The sequence below is a fragment of the Temnothorax americanus genome, unplaced genomic scaffold (assembly GCF_048541705.1).
Source record: "Temnothorax americanus isolate GAGA-0224 unplaced genomic scaffold, ASM4854170v1 Scaffold108, whole genome shotgun sequence".
NCBI lineage: Eukaryota > Metazoa > Arthropoda > Insecta > Hymenoptera > Formicidae > Temnothorax > Temnothorax americanus.
The window spans coordinates 359,142-379,314 of record NW_027509240.1 but is presented as its reverse complement, the minus strand read 5'-3'; the positions used below and the strand labels follow the sequence as shown (position 1 = coordinate 379,314).

The window sequence follows — 20,173 nt, the reverse complement described above, 5'->3', positions numbered from 1 at the left end:
TCAACGCACATATGACGCCGTAACCGATACGTTTATTGTGCATTGACTGTTGTGCCTGTGCCTTTATTTGGAGGGCCGACACTGGATTCTTCTAATGATCCGCCGAACAGGAGAGGACACTTTCGGGATATTCACAATCACGTGCACTGTTTGATATCTTTTTCACAATGATAGTTTATTCACAACTCCTTAGTCACAATTGATTAACGCGACGATTAATTCGCGGTACGCGCTCGGTATCAGACTGCCCGCCGCTCGTTGGACGGGCGGGCGTTTTATCGCGCGCGGAATTGCTGCTTAGGTCAGAGGCCTAGCGAGCTGGTGATGTCCGGAATGACCATATATGGTCATTACCGCACCTTGTGCTGGCCTTCGCATCAGCGGTCCTCGTCGCTAGGGTCAGGTTTCTCGCAGGAGGCAACTCGGAGTTGCCAAGTGCGATAACTTATTTCTAATATGTTGTGCGCTCACAACATGACCCACGTTACGTTACGTTACGTTACGTTACCACATGAGAGTCTTGTGCGGAGGCTCTAATTGTAAGTATTTTACACAAGTTGCAGCAGCGGACATGCAAATCCGTAACAAAATAAAGAAACATAGGATAAATAATTTGCTTATTAAGCTTACATTTTCACATTTATGAATTTACTATTATTTACTTGCTACTAGATTAATATAGACTATACAATCAACATACTGTAATAACAGGAAATATAATCTTCATAAGGACAATTGATCATATCATATCATAAATAACTACAGTCATTATATAAAATTGAATGAGATTTAAGATAATGGCGCATTCACTATTTCAGTTGTAGAGCTCTGTGTGTCTGCGGGAAGCTTCTCTTGCAATTCTAACCATGGTAATCGTTTTTGCAGTTCCAACCTGTTGCAGAATAAGAACACAATATTAAAACCATTGATATATTATTCTATTAGTACAGCTATTGTAAATTCAGAACAAGAAATTAAATGTATATATATATATATATATATACAAATGTTTTAAATATATATATACGTATCAAAATATATTGTATTTATCTAATATAAAAAAAGGGTTCTCTCTCAAAGCCACAACAGGGTGTTCCTATCGTTCTTTTTTGTTAAAATTATAATTTACATTACGCACGTTTTGATTTGTTATTAATTCATTTTTAGTGTGATAAAAACTGATAAATAAAAAGATATAAAAAAATCGCAATACACGTATTGATCGCATTAAGTATTTATCGTAACATATCCAGACAGCCAAATTTGTCGAAAGCAGATCTTGCAAAGTATCTGCTACAAAATTTGTTGACAGAAAGACTACAGATTTGACGCTGATTCTGATATATTACATGATGTATGGCACGCCGTTTTGCTATTTATTAATTAGATTTTTTAATCAAAAATAAAAATTCAGTAATTGATTTAAACTAAAGTAGATAGTTTTTCGGAACCATTTTTATTATGTCATAACATAATAAAAATGAATTAAAATTATGTATTCACGTAAAATTAATTTTAAAAAAAGGTAAAAAAAAGCGCCAAGTACACGTATAGTAGTGTATATGTTGTTACCTAAAAAAATAAAGAAAGTAGTAGTATTATACCTCGAAAAAACCTCAGTAACAAGTGGTAGATCTTTATATCTCAAAAAATCTCGAAAAAATCTAAGCAGTAGTATCTTTATTTCCAAAAAATTATAACCCAAGTGATACACGTCACAAAATTATGTTACCTTTTCAAAAAGAAGAGTCGCGCTTCAAGTGATCTATTACAATTACAAAAAAGAAATGATATTTCTTTAAATTAGAGCGCCAATTACAGAGAGAACATGTATATTGCCTCAAAAATTGTTGCACTACTTTGAAAAATCTTTACATTGTGTCAATTAGAAAAGAATGTATGATAACAATTTTATAAGATTAAAAAATTTTATTTAAATTTAACAAGGGAATACAAGATATTTAAATACAAAGTTTACATGTGTATTTTTTAATGGTCACAAAGAATTACAGAGGTAATACATAATAAAAATATTTTATTAAAATATTTAATCCAACGAGGGAATACAATTTGTATTTAAATATAAAGTTTATATATGTATTTATCAATAGAATAAAAGATTTAATCACAAAGAATTACAGAGGTAACAGTACAAAATAAAAATATTTTATTAAAATACATAAATTTTTCTTGTAAAAAAACTTGGCGCTGTTAGACCTCAAAATTTTAAATAAATAAATAAACTTATTTTATACTTAATTATAAGCCGCATTATCCGCCGTCCGCGTCGTCACGCACACCCATATCATTCACTCCCACATCTACGCTGATAATCATTTAATATTACTCCCATCGCAATCTTCTCTGAATTATTTTTATTTATTGTTGTCCTTATTTATTTAAAATTTCGAGGTCTAACAGCGCCAAGTTTTTTTACAAGAAAAATTTATGTATTTTAATAAAATATTTTTATTTTGTACTGTTACCTCTGTAATTCTTTGTGATTAAATCTTTTATTCTATTAAAAAATACATATATAAACTTTATATTTAAATACAAATTGTATTCCCTCGTTGGATTAAATATTTTAATAAAATATTTGTATTTTGTACTGTTACCTCTGTAATTCTTTGTGACCATTAAAAATACACATGTAAACTTTGTATTTAAATATCTTGTATTCCCTTGTTAAATTTAAATAAAATTTTTTAATCTTATAAAATTGTTATCATACATTCTTTTCTAATTGACACAATGTAAAGATTTTTCAAAGTAGGGCAACAATTATTTTTTGAGGCAATATACATGTTCTCTCTGTAATTGGCGCTCTAATTTAAAGAGATATCATTTCTTTTTTGTAATTATAATAGATCACTTGAAGCGCGACTCTTCTTTTTGAAAAGGTAAAATAATTTTGTGACATGTATCACTTGGGTTATAATTTTTCGGAAATAAAGATACTACTGCTTAGATTTTTTCGAGACTTTTTGAGATATAAAGATTTACCACTTGTTACTTAGGTTTTTTCGAGGTATAATACTACTACTTTCTTTATTTTTTTTAGGTAACAACATATACACTACTATACGTGTACTTGGCGCTCTTTTTTACCTTTTTTTTAAAAAGGTAATTTTGTACGGATATCACGCCTTTTTGTAGTGTTACGCATCTTAATCTTATAAATCTTATAATCTTATAAACAGTATATAATACAAGGTATGAAGCTAAAAGTGTTACGGACTATTATTTCTAAAGAAAACAACAATTTAATATTTTGCTTAGTTTTTTTTAAATAATAATCTGTAACCCTTTTAGTTGTACACCTTGTATATATTTTTCAATTTCAACATAAAACATAATCGCAATAAAACATGATTAATGTTAATAAGTCGTTAACTGTAAAATTCTTTATTTATTTTTATTTGCGTGTCTTATTGAATGTTGTTCGCAACTGTATATGTACCGATATCTTCAAGTATCGATATTTTTGATAATTATTTTTACGTCAGACATAATTTTAATTCATCCAATTTTCATTATGTCTAGACATAATTTTCATCCAATTTTTATTATGTCTAGACATAATTTTAATTCAGCGATTTTTATTATGTCATGACATAATTTTAATTCTGCCGCTAGGGAAATTTTAAGTCGATTCTTATGAATCAAGCTTGAATTCAATGTCTAGGTGTCCCAGGTTGCTGATGACGAGGTCCACATAGTGCGTTCTATAGTTTTCGGTGTCCAGGTGTTTTAATACCTTGAATTCGATGGCCACGTGTTCCAAGTTGCCGATGACGAGGTCCACATAGTGCGCTTCGTAATTTTCGGTGTCAAAATGTATTAATACCTTGAATTCGATATCTACGTGTTCTACATTGGGTGCGTTCAGCACCCTAATGGATTAAAAGGAGAGGAAACGAGCGAAAACGAGCGACTGCTCACGATTGCTAGGCTAGCGGAGTATCGGCTGAACGCACCCATTTAAATTTAATGTTATTAATACACCTAAACACCAAAAACTATGAAGCGCACTATGTGGACCTCGTCATCGGCAACCTGGAACACGTAGACATCGAATTCGAAGTATTATTACACCTAGACACAAAAAACTACGGAGCGCGCTATCTGAACCTCGTCATCAGCAACCTGGAACACCTAGACATCAATTTCAAGGTATTAATACACGTAAAAACAGAAAACTACGGAGCTCACTATCTAGACATCGTCATCGGCAACCTGGGACACTCAGACATCGCATTCAACGTATTATTACACCTGGACACCGAAAACTACAAAGCGCACTATGTGGACCTCGTCTTCGGCAACTTGGGACACCTAGACATCGAATTCAACGTACGATTACACCTGGATACCGAAAACTATGAAGCGCACTATCTGGATCCCGTCATCGGCAACCTGGGACACATGGACATCGAATTCAAGGTATTAATACACGTAGACACCAAAAACTATGAAGCGCACTATCTGGACCTCGTCATCGGCAACCTGGGATACCTAGACATCGAATTCAAGCTTGATTCATAAGAATCGACTTAAAAATTCCCTAGCGGCATTTTCTGCCAAGCGTAGAGAACTTTCTTTTCCGTTGACTTAATATATATTATATCAAGATTGATTCATAAGAGTCGACTTAAAAATTCCCTAGCGGCACTTTCTGCCAAGCGTAGAGAACCTTCTTTTCCGTTGACTCAAAATATATTATATTATTACCTAATTTACCTAAATAGAAATATTCTTCCTGACAGATAAGTCTATCAACCTAATTTCGAAATACGCGCGCGATATCGAAACTGGCGATACCTGCGCTGCCAGCGTCGAAAAAGTGGAAGTGACGTTTCTCTGATAATCATAATAATATTGAGATGAGAGACGGTCGACGTAGAAGTATTCGTATCTTAAAAATAAATTTTCACATTTGGACTTTGCGTCGCAATATCTCCGCTCGTAGGGCACGTAGCGGAATATTATGAGAGAAACCCCCACCCCCCTAATTGGACCCCAAGCTATCGATCAAGCCTACTTAGAACTTGATCCGTTCACTCGTTATCGAGATCTCAACATCTCGGGTACTCGCAACCCGTCGCGTCGCGTAAAAGAGTCACGGTCGGTCTCGCTCCGCGTGTACTTGGCGCGAGACACTACCGTGTCTCTTGATTCAAAATAAAAATTTTATGAATAAATAGCAAAGCGGCGTGCCATACATAGAGTAAGGTACAGTTTATATGTCGAATTATTTTTATGTCAAGACATAATTTTAATTTATTTTTATTATGTCATGAGATATATAATATTAATATAATTTTATTATGTTGTAACATAATAATAATTGCAGAAATATAAATTATGTAAACTATCATAGTAATTAAGTAAATTAAAATTATGCTACAACATAATAAAAATTCACGAATTAAAATTATGTCATGGTTAATAAAATTTCAGTGAATAAAAATTATGCCATGACATAATGAAAAATGAAAATTAGAATTACGTGCTACTATCATTTCAATCCTAGATTTTATATAAAATTTCAAATTGAAAGAAATTTTTATTATGTCAAGACATAATATTTATTGGGAATTTCTATTATGTACAAAATTTTAATTCTTGAAATTTTATTATGTACATAATTTTAATTCTTAAATTTATATTATGTACATAATTTTAATTCTTGAATTGCTTGTCGTTAAGAATTACAGAATAGGGGTACTGATCTCTGCCAAGGGATCTTAAGCGGGCTGTACCTCCACATAGTGCATCCTGGGTAGTGCTAAAGCAGTCCGCAACTTTCATTTAACTTTAGTTACGTTTTGAAACTCATGAAAATCATCTCATGTTTCAATTTTGACAACAAAGTTCGAAAAAACAAAACAAATTTAAATTTTAACATAAAAATGCCGATAACTCGAAAACAACGCATTTCTTGTTTTTGGTTCCCCAATCATCTCCCGAGCGATTTACCTCGACTTACGGAACACCATGTATATATATATATATATTTCTTCAAAAAATAATTGTGCAATTACTTTAAAAAAATAAAACCCAAGTGTGGTATATATCTTTGTGTTTCTATTTAAGGGTCTTCCTGTCGCAACCCAAGTGGTAGTAGCTTTAATTCTCCTTGATAAAATTATAATATTACGAAAAATCATTATAATCACAAAGAATTAAAGAGGTAACATTACAAAATGAAAATATTTAATTAAAATAAAGTAAATAAATTTTTCTTGTAAAAAAACTTGGCGCTGTGTTAGACCTCTGTTAGACATTTAATAAAGTACTAAAATTTTTTATTAAATAAAGAAAAACAATAAACATAATTTAGAGAAGAATGCGACGGGAGTAAAAAAGCAGTGCCAAGTTTTTTTTACAAGAAAAACTTATTTATTTTATTTTAATTAAATATTTTTATTTCCTACTGTTATACAAACAATTAGAATCAAAAGCCATGCGATCCAAGCTTAGGTCTTTGAAAGCCTTATATTAGTTTCTGTATACATATATGTCTATATATATACATATAATTTTTCCAACGAACTGCGCGCCGATTATTTGTCGGACTTAAAACACAGTAATTGTTAGAATTAAAAACCCTTCCCTCCCCGGAATTAAATCGACTCGATTTAATTATCTAAAAACTGTAAAGAAATTTATTGCGAAAAATATTACCTCAGCCAGGGTTCGAACCTGGAACCTCCCTCATTCCGTGTAGGGCGTCGTACCAATTCGACCACCGAGGCATGTGGTAATATTTATCGCAATAACCGGTTAATAATAGTTTGAAACGTCTTTCTCAGGCGACGTGAATAAATAATAATAAGAGAAATAGGATCGTAACAATATACAAACAATTAGAATCAAAAGTCATGCGATCCAAGCTTAGGTCTTGGAAAGCCTTATATTAGTTTCTGTATACATATATGTCTATATATATACAAAACGGGAAGAAAAGAGGCTATAAGGGTCAAACCTTATTCGGGCCCTCGTAAGAGTGTTCGTCGGGGTAACCCAAAATGACCTGGAGACGCCGTCGGGAGATCCGGGAAGAGTTTTCTTTTCTGTATAAGCGTTCGAGTTCCCTGGAAACCTCTAGCAGGGAGATAGGGTTTGGAACGCGAAGAGCACCGCAGTTGCGGCGGTGTCCGGATCTTCCCCTCGGACCTTGAAAATCCAGGAGAGGGCCACGTGGAGGTGTCGCGCCGGTTCGTACCCATATCCGCAGCAGGTCTCCAAGGTAAAGAGCCTCTAGTCGATAGACTAATGTAGGTAAGGGAAGTCGGCAAATTGGATCCGTAACTTCGGAATAAGGATTGGCTCTGAGGAGCGGGGCGTGTCGGGCTTGGTCGGGAAGCGGGTTTGGCTGACGTGCCGGGCCTGGGCGAGGTGAACCGATCGGCGTTCTCGCGCCGGTCCCGGGGATCCGAGCTCGGTCCCGTGCCTTGGCCTCCCGCGGATCTTCCTTGCTGCGAGGCTTCCGTGGCGGCGCGAGCCGTCGTGGTCGTCCTCTTCGGCCGCCATTCAACGCTCAGCTCAGAACTAGCACGTAGCACTCAGAACTGTAGGTTCGTTTGACCGTTATAGCCTCTTTTCTTCCCGTTTTGTTAATTCTCGAGGGTCCGTTTACGATTTACTGAAGTTACGCTGTCTATATATATACATATAATTTTTCCAACGGCATGGCTTTTGATTCTAATTGTTTGTATATTGTTACGATCCTACTGTTATCTTTTTAATTCTTTGTGATTAACATAATTGTTTGAAATATTATAATTTTGTTAAGAAGAATTAAAGCTACTACCACTTTGATTGGAATAGAAAGACCCTTAAATGGGAACACAAAGATATGTATCACTTGGGTTTTATTTTTTAAAAGTAGTTGCACAACAATTATTTTTCAAAGCATTATATATATATATATTCTCTTTGTAATTGGCGCAATTTAAAGATTTCATATATTTTTTTTGAAATACATAACACTTGCGTTGAATTAAATAACGCAATTTTGAGATATAATAATTCTGTTAAAGAGAAATTAAAGCTACTATCATTTAGGTTAAATTTTTGGATTTTTACATATTACTTAGGTTGAGTTAGCTAACGCAATTTTGTGATATAATTTTGTTAAGGAGAAATAAAGCTACTATCACTTAAGTTGGATTTTTTGATTTATAAAATACATTGCGTGTACTTGGCTCCTTTTTTGAAAAATGTAATTTTGTACTTATATTATTATACAATAAAATTGATTTTAATAAATTAAGATATTGTATTGAATTAATTATTTAAATTATTGTCCAATTATTATTAAATAATTAATAGAAGAGATACGTGTCATCCTCGGGGATCGCGCGACGTCGAGCCACGAGAAGCGCGAGCGTTCGCTGATCTCCCGAGATGCATGTCGCGTGGAGCGTAAGCTAACCCGGAAGAACGGCGAGGCACGTCTGTGAAAGAATCCGCGAGCTCGGTTATTCTGAAACTGACGTAAATTAATTTTGCAAGTGTCGTTGCCCTGCAAAGAAAATAAGGTCACCTGGGTCAATTTTAAAAGCATCTTCCTTTGGACGAACAAAACGAATAGAGAGGATGTATGAGAAAAGCGTTGAGGACGGTTGGCCCGGGGGAAGAGAGGAAAAAAAGGGGCTCTGAGCGGAGTTAAAGGGTGGAGAGAGTGGAGTGAGTGGTGGAGTCGGTGCAGGAGGCTAGGTGGAAGACGTGAAAATGGAGGAGGCGTCGGGGATGGCTTGGATAGAGAACGGAGGAGGAAAATCAGTGAGAGGTGTTTGGAGGTTAGAATTAGAAGAAGAAGGAGGAGGGGGAAGAGGCGTGAGAAGAGTGTTGGATATAGCAATCACACAGAGGTGTGGCGCTAGGATCGCGATCTAGTTACCGGCTAGATTTGGGAACAACGATCTCACCATCTATATATTTTGTTTATGGCCGGGTGTAATTTTTAGAGTCAAGTTTCTTTTCTATATTATATTCAGATCCTAGTTCTCTTCCGTCCTTACCGGCTCACTGTCTTGTTGTCGTGTGTCGAATAAAGAGTAATATAAGTATGCACTAAAATCACAGTTCCTTTGTAGTATCCTGTCCCGTTTCAGTGTGACGCGACTGTACATCAAGTTGAGGATAAGTATAGTCCCGAAAGTTTCAACAAAGAGAGAGGCTGTGGAGGGAGAGCGGCACTACGGAGCGCAAGCTGCGCAGGACAAACGGTCGGAATGACTCGCAGCTTTGGACGGCTCGGCGGCGTGAGGGCAGCGCAAGGGATGCGGCCCCGGCGAGTGAAGCGCGGAAGCGGTGTAGCCGTCCCGGGCGAGTAGATTGGCACTACTGCGGGACGTCAGGTCCGGGGACGCAGGACAGGAGAAAGAGCTGGCGCTGCGAGCGGATCAAGAGAGCAAGTCGATAACGAGGAGAAAGAAGGTATCGACGGCGGAGGAGATGGAGTAAGAGACGACAGAAGAAGGTAAAGGCGGGTGCACAATATGGATCGATAAATCGATAAATCGATAAATCGATAGGTCGAGCAGGTCGATGTGGTCGATGCGGGAAGGTGAAAGGACAGCACGTGGCAGATGGTTATGGCGGATGGATGAGCAAAGGTGACAAGGCGAGAGTGGACAGGAAAAAGAGTAAGAGAGCGACAAGGGAAGCGAGAAAAAGAGCGGAGGAAAAGGATAGTGGGAGAGAGGGAAGCAGGGAAGAGTGGAAAGTAAGTAAGGAGAAGTTGGAGGAAGGAAGGAGGCGCAAGCACACACGCACACACACGCACGCAAGCACGAGGGGCGAGAGGAGAGGGAGAAAGAGGTTGGAAGGCAAGTTTTAAGGAGATTTTGTTTGTAGGGAGAGGAGGAATCGAGTGGAGGGAGCCGAGTGCGTGAAAGGAGAGCGGAGAGGAAAAAGGAGGAGCAGGGAGGAGGGCAGAGGAGGAGAGCCAGGGAGGTACAGAGAGAGGAGGCGAGAGAGAGAAGAGACAAAAGGAGAGAGGGGCGAGGAGAGGGGACGTAGAGAGGGAGGAGAAGGGAAGCGCGAAGAAGGGGGGACGGAGGACGGAGAGAAGAGATGGAGGAGTCACAGGGGATGTTGAGGGTGTGGGGCAGAATAGCGGACGAGTTAGAGAGGATAAGAAGAGAGCTAGAGAGAAGGGAAAGGAAGGTGGAGAGAGGGGAGAGCACAGAGGTGAGAGGGCAAATGAAAAGGAGGGAAGGAGACGAGGAGAGAAGCGAGAAAGAAGAGAACGGGAGCGGCGAAGAGGGACAGTGGATGGAGGTGATGAGAGGTGAGGTTGCAGAAGGAGGAGACGTCGGGGAGGAGAAAACGGTCAAGGATGAATGGGAGGCTAAGAAGGGGGCTAAGGGGGGGGAAGAGGAGGAAGGGAAGCTGGTGTGGGACAGGGAGAGGAATATTGCGAGATGGGTGGAGGAGGAGGCGGGGAGAAGAGTTGGGGCGGCAGCGGCAAGAGAGACGACTGGCGAGAAAGAGGGAAGGGGAGGGAGGGGAAGAGAGGAGGGCTGGGGGCAAAAGGAAGGAAAAAAAGAGGAAAGGAAGGAGAGGGAGAGAGTGCTCGGGCAGGGGGAAGGCTGGAGACTGGAGAAACAGAGAAGCGAAGAATTGGAGAGGAGAGGAGGTAAGGAGAAAGGGGAAGGGTCGAGGGAGGAGTTTGAGGGAAGGAGGAAGGAAGTGGAAGAGAAGGCGAGAAGACTAAAGGAGAGGGTGAAGAGGCTGGAGAAAGAGAGAGAGCAAAAGGAGAGAAGAAAGAAGAATGTAGTATGGAGAGGGTTAGATGGGAGAGACGCGGAAGAAAGGAGAGGCATGATGGCACGGGTAGCCGAGAGGGTGCTGGGGAGAGAGCCAAAGATTAGAAGGGTCTGGGAAAGAAAAGGGGAGAGAGGGAGAGAGGTTTTGATAGTGGAGATGGAGGATGAGAGGGAGAGAGCAGAGTTGCTGGGAAAATTTGGAGAGGTTAGGCAGAAGTGGGGGATTGGGGTAGACGAGGACCTTTCGATGGAAGAGAGGAGGGCAAGGTGGAGGATGCTGGAAAAGGCGAAGGAAGAGAGGGACAAGGGAAGAAGAACGAGAGTGGAAAACAGGAGATTGTGGGTGGATGGAAGGGAGTTAGAATGGAAGGAGGATGAGGGAAAATGGGAGGAGGTATAAGTGGAATTGGATAACGTTGATGGCTAGGCTCGGGAAGGAGGAGGAGAAGGGGAGGGTTCGAGAGGCAAGAAGGAAAGCGAGAAATAGGTAAGGGTAAAGGTAGCTGAGGATAGATTGGTGGAGGCGAGGATAAGAGAGAGAGCGGAGGGGGAAGGGAGATTAGGAGAGAGAGTGGAGGAGAGGAGGAGAGCAGGAGTGAAAGGAGGTCGGAGGAGGAGGAGATCACGAGAGAGTTGGAGGAGAAGCTACGCAGGAGGGTGGAAGAGGATCAACAAACCCAGGGCAGGAAGTAAACAGGAAGGAAGAACTGAGACAGGATGAGGTGGAGGGAGACGAACAAAGATGTGAAAGAAAAGGGGAGGATAAGGGAAGGGAAAAAGTTTAAATGTTAGGTCGCATATGGCCGGGGAATGAACAAAGGGAATTCTTGTAAGAGGTTTGGGTACGTTCCTCAGAAAAACGCTTTGTAAACCCTAAGGGGATATGCAATAAATTGATACAATATTAAATAATTAATAACATCTGAAGTTCTTGTATAGTTCCAACAAAATTTAATTAAATTTAGAAACAATTTTGCATGTTTTTATGAATATTTTCTTCGAATTTAGGGTTGTGTGGGGTTGATATGTGCAACATGGGGTGATGTGCAACGTTTCCGATTCCTGGTCTGCATGTCGACATTTGACAGAACCGCATACTGCCATGTGTTTGTGTCGACAGTACCTTGTTTTAGATAAATAACTCGCGAGATAGCACGCACCCTGGTTTGCTGTACGAAAAGCGAGTTAAACTCGAGCTGAAAGTTTTTTTTGCTTTTCACATTCATAGTGATTTCGTGAATTGGTTTTAGTCATCTTATAGGTAAATATTTTTATATTGTTAATTTTTCAAGTGCTTTTGTTATTCCAAAGCGATTTTGTGATTTTCTTACATTGTGTTAGTGTCACGCCAGTCTGCGCAAAATAGCGTGTTTGGGGTGATGTGCAACACTGTGTCGACATGCAAGGTCGCAACTATTTACTTGTGACAACTGCGATTCAAATGATGAAAAATAAAGTTTTTTGCGTTTTTCTTTTCATTATATTAATTTTTAAGCAATAAATAAATAAGAAAGTAAATAAAAAATTATTTTTTTTGTGAAATTTCTATTTGTCTGAGGTCGATTACAACACAGTAAAATTTTTTGTTCACCAGATTTCGATTAATTTGTATTGCTTCCTCATAGAGGAAGCTTTGTTTTCGTAAAAAAAAATTTTTTTCGTTTTTCTGAATGTGTTCAGAATGTTCTAAAATGTCGAAAAATTGCAATTTAAAGAAATTGTTTGTATGTATGTATGTGTGTGTGTGTGTATGTGCCAAATTTACCGAAATTTCTATAACTCCAGAACTAATCAACCAAATCTTAACGAATTATATATGAAATAGCGGTATAAAAAACTGAAGAATATAATAGAATTAATAAAAATTGCTAATATAATCAAAGGGTTTTTTAAAATAAAATTTTGAATTTGCAGAAATGTTTGTTTATGCTTTAATTTCCGCAAATTTGGAGATATCGATTTATTTCTAATTTTATTATATTTGTCAGTCTTTTCTACCCCTATTTCATGTATAATTCGTTAAGATTTGGTTGATTAGTTCTGGAGTTATAGAATTTTCGGTAAATTTGCTCTAACTTCCGCAAATATTGAGATATTGGGCTTCTTTATAGTTTTTAAGTGTGCAAGTAGAACTTGCTCACAAAACTTCCTCTATAAAAAAGCCAAAAAAATAAATATTAATAATCATACATTAAATAAAATAAAAGCTTTGTCATATACATTAAATTTATACATTAAATAAAATAAACTTCCTGTAATAATGAGAAAGCAATGTGCAAGTTTGTAATTTGCACCCTTTTTAAGGGTCCGTTCCTATCAGTAGGTCCAAAAAACAGGTGATTTTTGTGAATTTTTTGTGGAGAAAATAAACAAAATAAATTATTCTATATTTTTGCCACGCCAAATTTTACACTTAATAATTCAGCATATATTGGTTGCTTCTTTCTGTACGCATTTCTCTGTTTATGTATGTGTACGTGCGCGCGTGCGTCGTATATATGCACATGTATATAAGAATACACATATAAACGCACACATGAGCGTGCATGTGACACAAACACATTTTAGTTTAACCATAAGAATACACATATACATGCGCACGCGCGCGCAAACCCACAAACACATTTCAGTTTAATACTAAGTATGAAGTTATAACAGTTAAACAATTTAAGTACAGAATGTTTTATGACATTTAAAACGTGATTGAGAAACGCTTGGCGTGGCGTCTCCCGACTGCTCTTTTAAAATATGTAATTAATAATTATAGCGTAAATAAGAGAATATTTTTCATTATAAAATTTAAGTCTTTAATTCACTTTTTTCGTTAATGTTGTAGTTCCATTTCTGAAAAGGCATGTTAAATCAATATTCGAATTTATTGAAATTTATTAATTGTTGTTGCTTTTCCACTATGCTGATTGGTTCTCTGGCTACGCTTACTTCGTGAGCGGCTGTCATTGTATATTTTGACAGTTATGTGTATGAAAGAGTGAATAGTATAATAGTAATAGTATAATATTAAAGCTAAATAGCGCGCATAAAGTGCGCGTCTATAATGCCTAATATAATAATAATAATAATAATAATAATAATAATAATAATAATAATAATAATAATAATAATAATAATAATAATAATTTGTAGTAAGTAATCAAGTATTTGTATGTATTTTCAATCATATTTGTTAGATAATATATCCTAATAGTGCGTCAATTGTATTAATATTTTATAATTAATATTATTTTAAACTTTTAGAAGTTTTTATTAAATTTTCGATTATTGTTTATTAAACCTGTTTTTGGTTAAATTTATTTTTGTATGTTTTTGTTTTTAAATTTTTTGTCTTTTAAAATTAATTTTTTGTTTTTAAATTTTATTTTAAATTTTAGTTATTAAATTTTTTGTATAAGTGTTTTCATTTACTAATTAATTTTTAATTTTTATTTTCTGCATTTAATTTAACCTAGTTAGACAGCAGTCGGGTTTTTTTTTAAACAATTTTTTTATTGTTTAATTTTTTGTTTTTAATTTTTATTTAAATTATGTTTTGTTTTTAATTTTTTAATTAAATTTATTTATTATATATGTTTTTGTTTTTAAATTTTTTTAAATTTTTATTATAAGTTTTTGTTTTTAAATTTTTTTATAAGTTTTTAAATTTTTTTTTTAAATTTTTTATATAAGTTTGTTTTTAACTTTTTTTATAATTTTTTGTTTGTCCAATATTTTTCCTCTTCGTTCTTCGTAATACCTGAAGTAAATTTAATATATATATAGTACTTTATAATTATAATGTTATAATATAATAATATTATTATATAAGTAAATATAAACAAAAAACAAAACATGTTATATATATATATATATATATATATATATATATATATATATAATATAAGGAGTTTCTCCGTAGCTCTGAGGTGAGGAAGGTGTTGATTGAAGAGGGTAGATAGGGGAGTGTGAAAGGAAGACGGGAGAATGGAGGTGAAGCGGAAGGTGGTCTGGAGGAGACAGGAAACGTTGGTAAAGAGTCACGTAGAAAGTGATTTTAGAGAGAAGAGCGGGATTGAAGGAACGGAGGTAGCAGCCCAGGTTACACGACGAGGGAGCTGAGCGAGTTGGTAGCAGGGAGTATCGATCGGGCGATCGATTGACCTGTCGAGACAGAGGGTTTGGCGATGGTGGCGCGGCAGGTGCGGAACAGAGCAGGGAGTCGTCTCGACAGATCGATAGATCGAACGATTGAAGGGGCCGGACAGATATATAGGTGATGGAAGGAGAAAAAGAGAAGGCGACGTAGAAGTGGAACGAGGAAGGGGAGGAAGTGACGAGCGTGCGTGAGCTGGACTTTGGTGGCAAAAAGAAGGAAGGGGAGTGGGAAGGGTGAAGATGGACGAGGATAAAGCGGTGGAGGCGAGAGTATGGATACGGACGAGGACGAGGGCCATAGGAAGAAAGGAGATTAAGAGGGAGGTAGGATGGAAAGGAAAAAGGAGGGGAGGAATTAAGAAGGAGGAACGTTATTATAAGGGTTGAGAAGGAGAAATGAAAAGATAAGGAGTCAAATTGAGAGAAGACGAGAATAGGTCGGTGGAGGCGTGGGACAGAGAGAGAAGGGAGAGGGAGGGGAGATTAGAAAGGAGGATGGAGGAAAGCAGAAACGCGGAGCGAGCGGAGGAGGACGAACTAACAAGAGGGATGGAGGAGAAACTCCTGATGACTTCAGACGAGGAGAAGGAGGACAAGAGGAAGGGGCTGTAGGACGAAGGGGGCGAGGCGAGACAGGAAGGATTGAGGCAGAGCGACGAAGACTCCAAGGAAGCAGAGAAGACAAGAGGGGGTGAGGGGAGAAACGGAGAGGGAGGGTAAAAGAAAAATGTAAGGTCGCAAATGGCCAGGATGAAGGGGTTGTTTTTCTGTTTGTAGAGGTTTGGGTACGTTCCTCAGAAAAAAAACGCCTTGTAAACCCTACGGGGATAGACAATAAAAAAACGAATACAATATATATAATATAAAATTATATATATATAATATAAAAAAACATAAATTACATAAACTACAAAAACATAGTTTATATGTATAATAATAAAAAAAGTAAAGAAAAGCGTATTATTAGAATAGAAAAAAAATAAAAAAAATAAAGATTATTTATTTATGAAATTTTTTTATACATGGTGTTTCTTAAAGATCGCTCACTAACTACATACTGTTATTTCTTATCAAAAATTAAGTTGAAAAATCCTGAGCCATTTTTTTCTATAATGCTTAATAAAGCAGTAATTATTGAACAAATTCAATCCACTCAGTACCGTTCTTTAATCCGCTGTACGTCAGTGAGTCGCACGCCTGCTAGTGTGCGCTCACACATCTGCAGGCACACGGCTCACTGACGTACGCCCAGCTAAAAAATAGTGCTGATTGGATTGACTTTATTCAATAAATAATTACTGCTTTATTAAGCATTATAGAAATAATTAGTGGGCGGTCTTTAAGTAACACTCTATATATTATTAATGTGTATTGGTCAATTTATATAGATGCTTGTTTCTTAACTATATAATGAATTTGATTATCATCTCTGTCCTTTATTGATCTTCATATATGCTGGATGTATTTTTTTATTAAATTCATAAATGTCCATTCTTCTAATGTCTGGTTTCTTATCTTCTCAGATAATGAGGCGCAACATTGCTGCCAATATGCACATTATAAGTACGGCGCAACCATGCTGCCAATATACATGTGTGTAGCGCAACCATGCCGCCAATATTCATCTGTGTGATGTAATCATCCTTTTCTTCTTTTTCTTCTTTTTATACATGCAAGTTTTTAATTATTAATAATTAATAAAATGTAGTACTGTATAATATTATATAATATTACTAAAGAATATATAAATTACTATATACTTACCAATATATATCTCATTATGCAAATCCAATAAACGGCACATATTTGTACTATAATTGTTTTAATATAATAAAATCAAAAATACACACCTAAACAATATATTAATTAATAAATACAATAATTATTATTAAATATAATTCAGTAACAATAATTATTAAATATAATTCTGTAAATAAAAAAACAATTAATGTTAAGAAAAAGTACAGTATTTCCCGGTTTTAAAACTGACTTGTCACAATTATACAATTCATGCTAATAGTACAATATTTCTAATAATTATACGATTGCGAATAATATGATATTTCTAAAAATATTTTATCTCCTTTTTTTACTTTTTTGCAAGTTAATGGAATATTTATCTAAAGCTCTATATTTCGATTACAATAAACAAGCAATAATATTATAATAATGTAAATATATAAATTAAATTATAAATAAACGAGAGATACTGTACTCATAATACGAGACATAATGTGTGGCTTTTTATTTAGCGACTCAAGTCGACACAAGCGTCATTCTGTCTTTTTTTTTTCAACATCTAGTGAGCAACAAAGATAGAATGACGCTTGTGTCGTTAACTGGAAAGCATCTATTGTTGTACAATAATGTTACAGATAGCAATTTTCAAGGAAATAATAATATAATGCAAATATTTACCTGTTTTACATTGTTAATAGAAACATCCATTTTCTTATAATGTTTATTATTAACACTCTAATTTTCGACACTTATAAAATATACGACGAAAATGTGTAGTAGAAAACGCACTGTCGTTTTAATATGTACACAATGTTATGTTCACAATAACATAACAACATAACCTAACTGTATTGACCGCCACTTCAAAATGACATATGGCCCCAGCAGACTAGTGCGATAGTGTCGCGCGATATTCAATGAGCGTGCAGCAATGAACAGAAAAGCTGTACGTTCTGCCGAAGCTCAATAGAAGTAACTGGAAGTCATTATAAAATTCCCCATGCGGATGCATATCATTGGTTAATCAATTTTCTTTGTAACTCAGTTGATAGCCAATAAGAGGACATATAAATGTAATATATCGTTTTTTTGCTTTTTGTTTAACACAACGATTAATGATTATTATACGCTATAAACCTTGCTTGATCAATAAGAAACTTATATACGGAAGCATATATCGAAGTATGTTGTAGTTATCGAGAAGTAAGGTAACAAAGGTTCGGCCCCAGTAAAACGCATACTCCCTCGTCTTCGCCAACCGAAGGTTGGCAGCAGTCGGGAGAAAAAGGTTCGGCCCCAGTAAAACGCATACTCCCTCGTCTTCGCCAACCGAAGGTTGGCAGCAGTCGGGAGAAAAAAAAGTGTTGCACATCACCCCACACAACCCTAAATAAATTTTAATGAAAATATTCGTAAAAAAACATGCAATTTTGTTTCCAGAATCAGACCTATGTCCCATTATCAAAGGAAGAACGGGCTAGGGCATTTCTCGAAAAGCGGGCTTACAAACTGATACTGATAACAGAGCCTGCCCCCTTCTCTCCCATCTTTAATATAATAATAATACTTTTTTTGTTTCGGCCTTCCAGCCCAAAACCCGGGACTTGGTTTACAATTCGTTACTTAACATTCACGCCTTCATCCATTCCTTTTTCCTTTATCCTATTTTCTCTCATTTTTCCTAATTCTTTCATACATTTTACATCCGCTAACTTTTCTTTCTCTCCTAAAAAATCGCTCACTCTAATCCTACTCTCTCTAACTACATGTGTCAGTATATGCTCAATCGTTCCTTCTTTTTCCTCACAAATCTGACATTTTCTTTTTTCCGCCGCCGCCCAGAATTTATTTCTTTCCTCTTCGTTGCCACACCTCCATCTCGCAATTAATTTTTGGCTCCCTTTGTGCCTTTTTTTCTCAAATATTTTGGCCCCTCCTGCGTCATTATGTCCTTATATCTACCGTTGTATCTCGTGCTTCCTATCTTACTATCCATCCATTGCCCCAGTCTCTCTCTCTCTCTCTTTTTCATTCTCTCTGCCCTATTATTTGACCTATATCCGCCTCTCTATCCCTCAGTACTTTTATTACCTCCGAACTAAATCTATTTTGCCTATAAAACATCTCTCTCCTCCCCCACCATGCCTTTTTGTCCCTCTTTCTCTTTTTCCTACACGCATTTTATTATTAATTTTTTCTCCCCCCTCTCATAGCCTTTTCTTCAAATCTTTCTGCTCTATTTCCCGGAATTGTACTGAGCTTTACACTCTCCCTGTTTCCTTATAAACTATATAGTCCGGCGTACAGAAGTCAAGGTTAAGGGTTCACTTTACATACTTTTTATGTATTATTTCCAATTCTTCTCTTTCTCTCCATCCCCAAATCTCTGCCCCATACATTATATCCCCAAGCACTAAATATTTAAATAATATCATCCTTCTCCTAAAGTCATCCCTGAACCTACGTTCCCCCAACCCCCATACCTGCCTCATCAATATATTTGCTTTCTTCTTTACGCTTTTAATCTGTCCACCATCACTTTCATTTCTCCTCAGCTCGTATCCCAAGTACCTGTATTCCCTTACTTCCTCCAATCTCTTTCCTTCCCATTCTCATTCCGCCTCTTTTTCTCTGCCTCCTCCTCTTCTAAAGCACATAATCTTCGACTTCTCAGTGTTCTCAACTGCAGTTTTTTTCTTCTTAGATATCTCTCCAGTCTCATTATCATCTCCTTCATTCCATCCACATTTTTTGCCAGCAACACCAGATCATCTGCATATGCCAGCGTCCATATTCTTTCTGTTCCAACCCTCATGCCGCCCGCCTGTCCTGTCCTCATCTCCTCCTCCACATCTGCGATCAATATCGAGAACAGTAGCGGACTCAGAGGGAACCCCTGCCTTACTCCTTTCTCCGTCCAGAACCAGTTGGAGATTTTTCCGCCCACTCTAACTGCACTCTTCGTACCTTCATAAATTTCCTTGATCCTTTCTATTATACCTTTTCTTATTCCTCTTTTCTCCATTACTTCCCATAATACCTTTCTATCCATTCTGTCGAATGCCGCCTGCACGGGGGGGTATGAGGCGCTCCCCGGATTTGCGATTGGTCAACAAAATTTCTCGAAGGACCAGAGGGACCGTGCCCTCGCGAAAGCGAATAAAGCGAAGCAAGCAAGCGAATATCAAAATGCGAGGCGACTCACCGTGTCGTTGCCCGGCGCCTCCTGGGTGTCGACGTCGTCCTCCCGTTGGCGAGATCTCTGGCGTGCAAGGCGAAAGCGTGCAACCGTCCGGTATAGCAAGCGGGCACGGACAGGCAGGTATAGCAAGCAGGCACAGATAGGCAGGATAGTAAGCAGTCACAGATAGGCAGGATAGCAAGCAGTCACAGATAGGCAGGATATCAAGCGATTAGGCCTTCGTGGTCTGCGATGGGCGACCGAGCACTCCAGGTTTGCACATGCAAAACGGTAACGTGTGAGCTTCACGACGTTCGAC

At 37.0% G+C, this 20,173-nt stretch overlaps 1 protein-coding gene across 1 annotated transcript in view; it reads right to left on the bottom strand.

Annotated features, from left to right (window-relative positions):
* Positions 1-626: 626 nt before the first annotated feature.
* LOC143904653 (opsin, ultraviolet-sensitive) overlaps positions 627-20,173 on the bottom strand; it is a 236,224-nt gene continuing 216,677 nt past the window's right edge. Inside the window, exon 5 of the mRNA XM_077419467.1 lies at positions 627-892. Coding sequence (XP_077275593.1) covers positions 790-892 — 103 coding nt within the window. The 3' untranslated portion in view covers positions 627-789. The remainder of the gene's footprint in view (positions 893-20,173) is intronic.